The sequence below is a fragment of the Doryrhamphus excisus genome, linkage group LG11 (assembly GCF_037039965.1).
Source record: "Doryrhamphus excisus strain RoL-2023G ecotype Guam linkage group LG11, RoL_Dexc_Guam_v1.1, whole genome shotgun sequence".
NCBI lineage: Eukaryota > Metazoa > Chordata > Actinopteri > Syngnathiformes > Syngnathidae > Doryrhamphus > Doryrhamphus excisus.
In genome coordinates this window covers 3,733,635-3,746,028 of record NC_136367.1, presented here as the reverse complement: position 1 = coordinate 3,746,028, position 12,394 = coordinate 3,733,635, and the positions used below count along the sequence as shown (strand labels likewise).

At 37.8% G+C, this 12,394-nt stretch overlaps 1 protein-coding gene across 1 annotated transcript in view; it reads left to right on the top strand.

The window, feature by feature from the left end:
- Window positions 1–12,394, top strand: part of nrxn3b (neurexin 3b) — a 294,220-nt gene that overhangs the window by 269,576 nt on the left and 12,250 nt on the right. The window contains exon 26 of the mRNA XM_078794519.1: window positions 3,996–4,074. Coding sequence (XP_078650645.1) covers window positions 3,996–4,074 — 79 coding nt within the window. The remainder of the gene's footprint in view (window positions 1–3,995; window positions 4,075–12,394) is intronic.

Here is a 12,394-nt window from a genome sequence, read left to right as displayed (position 1 = left end):
ACCCCAACCTTTCATAAGTGGGTCAAAAATGACCCGGTCAGGTTGTTTTCTTGAAATATCTTCATAATGAAAATTTTTTATCATTTCATATTCCAGGTATTCCTCAAAAAACATGTTTTTGATATCATGTCATTCACATTTTTAACTTACATTTTAAGAATTTTTTGTTTTTGTGTTACTACCCCAACCTTCCATAAGTGGGTCAAAAATGACCCGGTCAGGTTGTTTTCTTGAAATATCTTCGAATTGCTAATTTTTTATCATTTCATATTCCAAGTATTCCTCAAAAAACATGTTTTTGATATCATGCCATTCACAGTTTTAACTTACCTTTTATACATTTTAAGACATTTTTGTTTTTGTGTTACTACCCCAACCTTCCATAAGTGGGTCAAAAATGACCCGGTCAGGTTGTTTTCTTGAAATATCTTTGTGATTAATTTTTTTTATCCTTTCATATTCCAGGTATTCCTCAAAAAACATGTTTTTGCTATCATACCATTCACATTTTTAACTTACCTTTTATACATTTTAAGAAATTTTAGTTTTTGTGTTACTACCCCAACCTTCCATAAGTGGGTCAAAAATGACGTGGTCAGGTTGTTTTCTTGCAATATCTTTGTAATGAATTTTTTTTTATCATTTCATATTCCAGGTATTCCTCAAAAAACACGTTTTTGATATAATGCCATTCACATTTTTAACTTACATTTTAAGAAATTTTTGTTTTTGTGTTACTACCCCAACCTTCCATAAGTGGGTCAAAAATGACCTGCATGCATTTTCTATGGAATCCAATAGGAACCTTTGATTCTTATCAACTTATCAACTCCTAAATATAATACTAAAAATCATAGAAGTGATTATTCCTCACCAAAATGGCAAAATTGGCATAAAAACGCATTGATTCTAGTATGGGTCATTTTTGACCCACTTATGGAAGAGTGTAGGACCCAAGGTTTTTCGCTATTTATTCCGTATTTTGCTTTGTGGACTAGGGCACAGTAAAAAAAGCGTTCTCCGAACACTTTATGTAAATCCCACCAACCCGGAATAAAAATGACAACCAAAGCTTTTTGAGGAGAATAATAATTACACCAAAAAATAAATGTTTTTGCTACCACAGCATATCCAACTCTATGTTATGGAGATTTTGAGAATTGGATTTCTCCAGCTGTGAAATCAGTTTCTGCAGTCCTGCTGGAAACCAGATGATCATTATGCTACACCGCTGTAGCCTCACTTCTCTGCTCGCACGCGTTGCCATGGCATTTTGTACCCTACCAGCTCTCTATTTTTTCCATCGACAGCCTCATGTTGATTCCGCCCAATGGCTGACCGGGAAAAAAAAAAAAAACAAACAAAAAAAAAACAATACGCTTTAGGTGTCACTTCACTGGCTTTGCATTAAGTAAAAACGCACTTTCAAGCCGTGGCGAGAAAGCACTTCAATCAGAAGCGTAAAGGCAGGCAGGGATGCATTCAATGTTTGCGAAGATGAGTGGGCTACACATCTTTTGGGCCTGCAAATGTCAAACATCGCACTTCCAACGCCACCCTCTTAGTTCAGAGAACGCAATCAGCCACTTTGATGAGAGAGCCTCTCACTCAAAGTGCGTAGATGATGAACTGTCAACTGAAGAGCAAAGTCCTTCTGTCTTCTTTTACGATGCATGAGCCCGGACCAAAAACTGTATGTAGTATTGCACAGGTGATATTTTTCCACATGAAAAAAAAACAACGTATGCAATTGTAGTGAAACTACATTAGACCAGGGGTCTGCAACCCACGGCTCCAGACCCGCATGTGGCTCTCCAGCCTCTTTGTTGTGGTATTTAACACACAAACTTGTCGGCTTAAACAACAAATGTATTCATTTAATTTACACATATATTTATGTACATATATCTACTATATTAGCAAGATCTGTTACTAGCAAGAGTACTCGATCAACTCAGCTTTTCTTCTTTGAGCTACTTTAATACCCCAAAATTCCCTCTAAATCTGGCAGTCAATCAAAGATATCAGGTAAAAACTTTTAAAAGTTTATAAAATATTGTTTTTTTTTATTATGTTTTGCAGCTCCGGTCTATTTTCCTTTAGTCAGTCAACGGGAAAAATGGCTCTTTTGATAGGAAAGGTTGCCGACCCCTGCATTAGCCGAATTACTTTAAAGTATGTTTGTGCTGTTATTTTAATTGAAATGAAATGTTCAATTAGATCTGGGTTCAATTCCACTCTCAGCCATCTTTGTGTGGAGTTTGCATGTTCTCCCCGTGGGTTTTTCTCCGGGTACTCCGGTTTCCTCCCACGTTCCAAAAATATGCTAGATTAATTGGTGACTCCAAATTGTCCGTCTTTCTTTCAATAAAATACAGTTTAAAAAAGGGCATATTTTGGACATTGGTGCAAGTGGTGATTAATCAGGATTAATTAATTTGAGAACTAATTAATCGCACAATACACCATTTTCAAAATATTAACTTCAAGCAGTGAATGAAGCCTGCGCGCTAACCATACTTCCACCATGTAGGCTTCACAGCTAGGAGACTCGGGTTCGATTCCCGACTTGGGATGTGTGGAGTTTGCATGTTCTCCCCGTGCATGCGTGGGTTTTCTCCGGGTACTCCGGTTTCCTCCCACATTCCAAAAACATGCTAGGTTAATTGGCGACCCCAAATTGTCCATAGGTATGAATGTGAGTGTGAATGGTTGTTTGTCTATATGTGCCCTGTGATTGGCTGGCCACCAGTCCAGGGTGTACCCCACCTCTCGACAGAATGAATGAATGAATAAATGAAATGTTTCTTCAGACATTCGCATCCAATATGGATGTTTTATTATTTGATTAGATTATATGGAACTTTATTGTGTCCTCAGGGAAATTAAGGTTCCAATAACAGCCACCAAAGTAAACAGGTATAAATAATATTGCATAATAAAATCTGAATTTAACAAAAACTATTATGGAAATGACGGTGAGACTATTTAAATGATTACTTACAACGATGCTGCGGTAATGCTTGCATCAAAGGTTGTGCAAATACCGAATGGGAGTGCAGGGGAATTTGCCGAAAGGGGAGTGAAGTGGCCATTTCCTGTCCCTCTGTGTCCCTTACCTCCCATATCTATTGTCATCATCATCATAACAAGCAATAACCAAGACATTCACACAATCATAATGTGGCTTCAATAAATAATGCTATGTTTACCAGGGGGGGGGGGCTGTATTTTACATCCATTTCATTTAAAGCTGCCACTTTTGCGCTTTTTTTTTTCCCCCAGCCTTGTGCCACCGTAATTGGCTGCAATGTGTACACAGACGCATATTTGATGCGCGTATGGAATATTATTTGTTAGCGATATGCTTACAGCAGAGGGGAACCGGTGCCCTACCGAATGCAGTAAGCTAAAGTATGATGGGGGCGCCTTTCATTAGTCTGTCAAAACCAATGATATTTAGAACCCCCCCACATCCCCACCCCACCCATCCAACCTCGCATACAGCCACCAGAAAACTCAATCAATGCTTTTGATTTCATAACCCTGCAAGGTGACAGCACCTGTTTTATTGCCCTGCTGATTATTTCTAATAAACAGCGGCTGCTCGGCACGGCTTGAAATACAACCCCCCCCCCTTTCTTCTTGTCATACTCGGTTTGCCCCAAAAGAAGACGAAAGAAAGAGAGGGGGGGGGGGGCTTAACAGAAAAGTGTTGATCTATGAAAGCTTGCCCAAGTTATTGATTGTACGAAGCAGCGAAGGGGTGAGTGGGTAAATAATAACTGGTGGAGGGTGAAGGAAAACAATTATCCCGCGTTGGCGGAAAGCCCATAAAGTGCAGAATGATAAACACTGTGAAATATGATGGCGCTGAAGTGATATGTAAAGCCAAAGGGGAGGGGGGGGGGGTCTATGTGTGCAGAGATATGGACTCGCTGTGTGGATGTTCCCGCCTAACTGATGTGTGTGTTTTTTTTTTTTTTTGTCTACAGACCACAGATGACATTGTTTCATCAGCCGAGTGCTCCAGCGACGACGAGGACCTGGAAGAGTGTGATTCCGGACATACAGGTGGGATGAGTGTGTCGAAGTTGTGCTTGCTCGAGTCTAGTCCCCCCCCTTCCTTTCCCCCCCTTCCGAATGTTCTTTTATTTGCTTCCGAGGAGACTCTCCTCTCTTAGCATCATGTCCCATTGGAGCTTCAAGTGTAACTTAGAAATATGGAATAGAAATGAAACCGGTCTTTCCCCACAAGAATTTAGGAGGATATAGCTGGAAAAGTGAAAGACTTTTTTATTATGGATTTTATTATGAATTAATATTAGTACACTAGTATGATGAGTTCATGTCTATTACTATTATTAGCTTTGCCATTATTATTTTATTATCCTGTTACTATCATCAGTATCAATTAGCAGTATTAATATGTAGTATCATATTATTGTTGCTTTTAATGACTATATTGTCATTTTTAATATATATATTATTAGTAGTATATCACCTTTATTATTATTATTATTATTATTGCCATTGTTAGCATTATTATTACTTCCACTGTTCTGATTATTATTACTATTGTCATTATTACTATTATTTGTGCGCTCAGGAGCAATTATGCAACGGTTCTATGGTCGTCATCACTCTTTCTCATTACTATTATTAGCTTTGTTGTTATTTTATTATCCTGTTACTATCATCATTAGCAGTGTTAATATGTATTATCATATTATTGTTGCTTTTAATGACTATATTGTCATTTTAATGCATATATTATTAGTAGTATATCACCTTTATTATTATTATTGCCATTGTTAGCATTATTAATACTTCCACTGTTCTGATTATTATTACTATTGTCATTATTACTATTATTTGTGTGCTCTTGTACATATCAAGAGCAATTACGCAACGGTTCTATGGTTGTCATCACTCTTTCTCATTACTATTATTAGCTTTGCTGTTATTATTATATTATCCTGTTACTATTATCATTAGCAGTATTAATATGTATTATTATTTTATTGTTGCTTTTAATTACTATATTGTCATTTTTAATACAGATATTATTAGTAGTATATCACCTTTATTATGATTATTATTGTCATTGTTAGCATTATTAATACTTCCACTGTTCTGATTATTATTACTATTGTCATTATTACTATTATTTGTGTGCTCTTGTACATATCAAGAGCAATTATGCAACGGTTCTATGGTCGTCGTCACTCTTTCTCATTACTATTATTAGCTTTGCTGTTATTTTATGATTATTTTACTATCATCATTAGCAGTATTATGTATTATCATATTATTGTTGCTTTTAATGATGAATACGAAGTAATTATTATTACTTCCACTGTTCTGATTATGATTACTATTGTCATTATTACTATTATTTGTGTGCTCTTATACATATCAAGAGCAATTATGCAACGGTTCTATGGTCGTCATCACTCTTTCTCATTACTATTATCCTCCCTTGGTGGTATCAAGGTTTTATGTATTTGTTAATTGCTGAGAAAGTATCAGCAGGAGTAATAATATCATATTTTTGACCTTATTACTGTGAAATATTTCAGCCTTAAAAGGTTCCTACTAAAAATGTCCTACTAAATTCTTGTGAGATGATTTTGCCGCTTTTGCGTGAGGCTCCCAACTTAGTTCTTTTAGTTGTAGTTGACATGCTTGGCACGTTCCCTGGAAGAAGTCACACTTTTAAAACCGCAAATAAACACAACTTTTCAAAAGAAACAAAAAAACCAGGACACGGTAAAAAAAAAAAAAAAAAAGAAGTTACACTTAGCTATGGGGCCACTGCTTGCTGACATGATGATGCGTTGATACTAATTTTGCTCTCTCAGCATCGGGTGGAGAGGCAGCTTGACACAAAGTACAAAATTAGTATCAAGCCCCCCCCCCCCCATGTCGCCCGGCGCTGATGCTTCAAAATGTATCTGTCCTCTACCTTAGTTCCTCTTGCTGTGGGTGTGTCTCCTTTGACCCAGGATACATTTTGAGATTGTTTTGAGAACAAAGATGCTTTCAGCATAGACAGCGTTGATATGTAGCAGACTAACTGCAACACGGCCTCCCTTACCTCCTCCTCTTCCTCCTTCTCTTGTTTGTAACTCTTGTTTCCTTTTGTTGGAGGCTTGCCTTACCTGAAACATTCTAATAGAGAACAGATATCCTCGAATTTCTGTGCGCATTGTCTCTCTTCCCTCCTCCCTACACACACACACACACACACACATTTATGCACATACATAAACATGCATATAAAGAATAAATGTGTCTTTTGTGATTCAATCACAAATTTTTGAGGAGACTTGGGTTTGGGTGATTTGATACCACCTTTAAGTTTTTTTTGATGACTAACAAAATATGTCCTTTGTCATACATACGTATAGTGTAGAATAATGTATTTGGATATCATTATTATTCCAAAAGTGACAAGACAAGCAAGATTTCATTGGCATTCATGGCATTCATTTAATTGGGACAAGTTAACTGTCCCTCCCAGCCACAGACTGTGCCCAGACCCCCCCCCCCCTTTATGTTTAGTGTCAAGTAAGTCACCATTTTGCGCTGACATGTGAGTCTATACTATGCCTTAAATGTCTTATTTAATGTTATTATGTCGACTATATTGGGTAATATAAGTGGTAACTATAACTAGGGGTGTTATTTTATGTCTAGAGGGCTCTAATCATGTAAAAAAACATATTTAAAAGGTCATAAAGATATTTTTCTATGCTGTATGAAAATATTCAATGTAGAAATAAGGAGTAAATAAGAAACCTAATTCCGAGAAAAACTAACAACAGTTGTGGCGATAAACTTGGGGGTGTTATTGTATCATTAGACGCCGCAGTGGAATAACGTTTATAGACATTAGTGGGAAAAAAATTAAAAATAAAAAAAAACAGCAAATCCTATTAGAAAGCTTAAAAGCCCGTATATAGTCTGTAGGCTGTAGTTTACCAATGTCTGTTATGGAGAAGTACTGTATTTTCCGGACTATAAGTAGCATTTTTTTTTTTTACATAGGTTGGCTGTTCCTGTGACTTGTACTCCGGAGCGATTTTATAAATGAAAATATATAATTTCTGAGAACGAAATTGTGTTAGCATATCTTACACCTATTCAGCCTGTTCTCTATTCTTTTATTGTTAGAACTTGCCTTTCAAGAGGACGTAATGTCTGTTTTGGTCATGTAATTTGTAAAATAATTAATTATACTCCAGTGCGACTTATGTATGTGTTTTTCTACCTAATTATACATTTTTGGCCTTGTGCGACTTATATTCCGGAGCGACTTATAGTCCAGAAAATACAGTAATATCATTCAGGCGGGGCACACACCGGACTGGTGGCCAGCCAATAACAGGGCACATATAGACAAACAACCATTCACACTCACATTCATACCTATGGACAATTTGGAGTCGCTAATTAACCTAGCATGTTTTTTGGAATGTGGAACCCCCCGCATGCACAGGGAGAACATACAAACTCCACACAGAGATAGCCGAGGGTGGAATTGAACCCTGGTTGTTTTGGTCAAGTAGTTTGTAAAATGCGACTTATGTATGTTTTTTTCTAATTATGCATTTTTGGCCTTGTGCGACTAATTGAAATACTTAAAATACTTAAAATACTTAAAATACTTAAAATACGGTAATGTAGGTGAGCTAGGGTTGGCCTTGCCATGTTTACATGCTATTTGAACACCACTACTACGTTTCTGTCCAATTCCAAGTGTCACTCCTCCACTCATATTTGGGATTAGAACAACTAATCATATATTTATTATTCGTTAACTCTACTAAAAAGGCCCGAGTAATATTTTTCTTCCCATGTACTTTGGACCACATTGAGTGGTTGATTTTAAACCTCAAACCCAAGTTTTGTCAAAAGTGTCCAAATAGTGTAAGAGGTCTCTACTGGTACCCCTCCCCTCATATAGTGGCAACATACAGTACGTACTCCAACACACTCATATGTACTGTACATCTCACCATGTTGACACAGAAATTCATATCCTCATTCCTTGACTCACGTCCAGTCGTTTGAACAGTTGCATGATGACTTGTTTGATTTCTTTTCTGTTGCTTTGGTCTTTTTTTTTTTCCTGTGATGCGCCTGTGAACATCTTCTGTGTCGATTGAGGCCCACTTGCTGGGTCGTTTAAGATTTTTATTTTGGGGTCTGGATGGTTTGAGTAAGGGACGCGACTGGGGCAGTTTTGTTTGATTTTGTAGTGTTTTTTTTTTTTTTTTGGTGTCCTCCTCATCATCCGTCGTCCATCCTCCAAGCAAGGATAGAGCTGCTACTCCTCCCGTTTTTGCCTCATCTTGTGCCGCATGAACTTTTGGTGGTTGGAAAATTCAAAGTTGTCCTCCTCATTAAGTTTGTGTTGATTTATTATTTTGTGCCATATGGCTTCTAAACAAACATGCCCCCCCCCACACCCCCTCTCCATTTTTTCTTTTTTAAACTTAGAAAAAGGCAACAAAATCTTTTATTGCCATCATCATTTATTTATTTTGGCCTTGTGCAGGCGACTCCATTCTGTCTCAAGAAAGTTGTGTGTGAAAGAATGACCCCTCCCCCTACCGTCCCTTTCCTCGCCCAAGTGTTAACCCCCCCCTGACTTCCATCCCAAGTCACCCATCCTCTTTGGTTCCGCCTCTGTTTGAATGCAGATGGCATAAAAAGACTTTTATTGCCACAAAGTATATCTGTTTTTCTATTCTATCTGTTGCTCCAAGTAGAAGGCATTTGTGGCATGTACCCCGTACTGGACTGTACTGTAGCTCTAGAACTAACAGACCCCCCCCCCCCCCCTTCGTTCCTCTCCCCTCCTCTACATGCTACCAGCTTCTGCATGAATATGATTGGCCTCCATTTTCTGTGCTGCTTCTTCTCCCTCACCCATAAGTGTCTGCTGACTCCCACCCCCCCCCCCCAGCTGGCTTGTGCAACATGTCGGCATGTGTTTTCAGGGGGACACAGCAGGGGGGCCCGCAGCGCCACCGTAGCTCCTCCCCCTTGAGATTGTCTTGTTGATGCTTGAACTTGTCGTCACAGTTCCGTCTGCGTCTCCTGTCTCCTGTGTGCGGGTGTATCATAGTTGTGTTGTCTGTGTGATATAAAAATGTTCAACCCTCTTTGCCCTTTTATCCCATGCGGGTTCCACAGGAGAGCAAATAAGGAGTCATGACCATCCTCTGATGACAGTCTCAGAACAATCTTGTCATTTTTGCTATTATTTAATTGAGCGTTAACTCAGGATGCGAGGACGATCAATGGAGGTTTTTTTTTTTTATATATAAACAGTAGCAATAGCAGTACAACTAGGTCTAATATAAAAAGTCAGCATGGGATGTGGAAACAGGAAGTGACAAGAAAAAGTGCGAACAGAGATACCAGCAGGGAGCATCGTTTAAGTTTAGAGTCCAAGCAGAAACAACCGTCCATCGAAACTGGCTAAAATCCAAGCTTATCCTACACAGAAGAGTAATTACCGGTAGCCAACAGGTACGATCCAAGCTACCTCCAACAGGAGTAACAGCAGCAAAACGAAAATAATGACAAACCAGAAAAAAAAAAAAAAAAAACTATAAGCTGACCTGTCATGCCCAGCGGGACATTTTTCAGACAAAATGATCTACCACCAAAACACCAAAATATATAACATGTATATAACACATTTGGTTGACACACTTTTGGCGCATTTGAAACAAGAGGCTACCCTAAGAAAGACTAGACTCTAATCTTGTTTTAATCTTTTTTTCCCGTTCAGCCGTAGAGCATAGGTAAGTTTCAGGGAAATATCAGTTCCCAACAAAAAAGACAAAAACAGTTTTTCTGAAAAAATAAATTTACATAACTCACTTTTTCGAGCATAGGTAAGTTTCAGGGAAATATCAGTTCCCAACAAAAAAAGAGAGAAACTGTTTTTGTGAAAAGATACATTTACATAACTCACTTTTTCGAGCATAGGTAAGTTTCAGGGAAATATCAGTTCCCAACAAAAAAGACAAAAACAGTTTTTCTGAAAAGATAAATTTAAATAACTCACTTTTTCGAGCATAGGTAAGTTTCAGGGAAATATCAGTTCCCAACAAAAAAAGAGAGAAACTGTTTTTGTGAAAAGATACTTACATAACTCACTTTTCGAGCATAGGTAAGTTTCAGGGAAATATCAGTTCCCAACAAAAAAGACAAAAACAGTTTTTCTGAAAAGATAAATTTAAATAACTCACTTTTTCGAGCATAGGTAAGTTTCAGGGAAATATCAGTTCCCAACAAAAAAGACAAAAACAGTTTTTCTGAAAAGATAAATTTAAATAACTCACTTTTTCGAGCATAGGTAAGTTTCAGGGAAATATCAGTTCCCAACAAAAAAGACAAAAACAGTTTTTCTGAAAAGATAAATTTACATAACTCACTTTTTCGAGCATAGGTAAGTTTCAGGGAAATATCAGTTCCCAACAAAAAAAGAGAGAAACTGTTTTTGTGAAAAGATACACTTACACAACTCACTTTTCGAGCATAGGTAAGATTCAGGGAAATATCAGTTCCCAACAAAAAAGAGAAAAACAGTTTTTCTGAAAAGATAAATTTACATAACTCACTTTTTCGAGCATAGGTAAGTTTCAGGGAAATATCAGTTCCCAACAAAAAAAGAGAGAAACTGTTTTTGTGAAAAGATACATTTACCTAACTCACTTTTTCAAGCATAGGTAAGTTTCAGGGAAATATCAGTTCCCAAGAAAAAAAGAGAAAAACAATTTTTGAAAAAAAACAAACTATAAGCTGACCTGTCATGCGGAGCGGGACATTTTTCAGACAAAATGATCTACCACCAAAACATATAACATGTATATAACACCAGTAAACTACTATTCTAAATACTATGACTGGTATTTCCCATTGACAGTTTTAAAGTTCAGTGCATATCAGTCAATAATAAAAATAACCACAGATCATCAACTTATAGAGTTTAAGTATAGACCAATGCGTACAGTACAGGCACAGACGGCATCAAAAATGCATAAGGTACAAATATAAGGTACTTTCTTCCAATAGGCCAGACAAAAACCCATCATGTTTCCCATAGGAAATCCAATTAATCCATTCCAGACACCCAGAAATATTCACAGAAATATACATATATACAGAATAATTATGTTTTTACATAATTTAATTTGGCCGTATAGCCTTATTTAGCAGTCACACTCGAAAAAAATAGCCGGAGTAATATGAGTTTGTTTGGGAATGATACACAACAGGGCAAACAGACTCGTTTGTTACGTGCAATATTGTATGCAAACCCTTGGGCGTACGAAAACCAATGACGATATTTTCACCTTTTGCTCAGTAATTATTCACTCTCTCTCTAATTCTACTTTGAAAATATTGGAAGACAATTGGGTGTTGTGTGCTACTGCAAACACAGCAGACACGGAACAAATTTGTCTAATGGTTCCATCTTTAAAAGGTAATCTACCTACCAATCACTATGTTAATCCCAGTTAATTTAAAAATCCTAACCATTTTGAGCGATGGTGACTTATTTCCTCTTTGGGATCACAAACTAAACTTAAACAACTGGAATAAGTGACCAGTGAGATCCTTTTGATGGGCATACGTTGCACCCGAGCACGTCCTTTTGAAAGATGTCTGGTGATCATCTTGCTCCGTGAGCTCGGTGAAAGAATCTGCTGCAGCAGGTATTTGGACACAATGCAGACAACCACAATAGGATTTCAACCCCTTCCTAAATGACTGACTCTTTCACAATTTCCAGTGTTGAAATCACATTGACTCGGCCTAGCCTTGGGTCGGCACTCGCGCTCCAGCTTCCACGGTGTGTATGCGTGGTAAAATCCCTTCCACACAGTCGGGATTCATCTCCATTTGGAAGCCTCAGCAAATGCTGGATAGACCAGGGGAGAAGTGCTACTCAACACATTTCTAAACTGCTGAGCTTGTCACTCAATCAAGCATGCAGAAGACGACTAACTTAATACCTCTTCAGAACCCTGAAGGTATATGAAGTGATTATTTCCTTTCAAGGGTGATGAGCAAATGCATGTAACATTCCGGCTGGAATGCTCTCACTTCAATTCTGCTACTCTTTAGGATTACTTTTTTCCGACTGATAAGAGCTGGTGCTTAGATGGTACCCAGACATGCCTTTTTGTCTTCTTTTCAAGAGTAAAATGCACAATGACTTGCACCGAGGCAAAGGTTTCTCCGGCTTGACACGTGCAGAACACAAACAAAATTTGGGTAGGCAAGCAAACGACAGTGTTTGCCAGCACCATGAAAAATGCTTGTGCAAGAGCTTACTCGGGATTAAAGTGTTTACCAAAACATC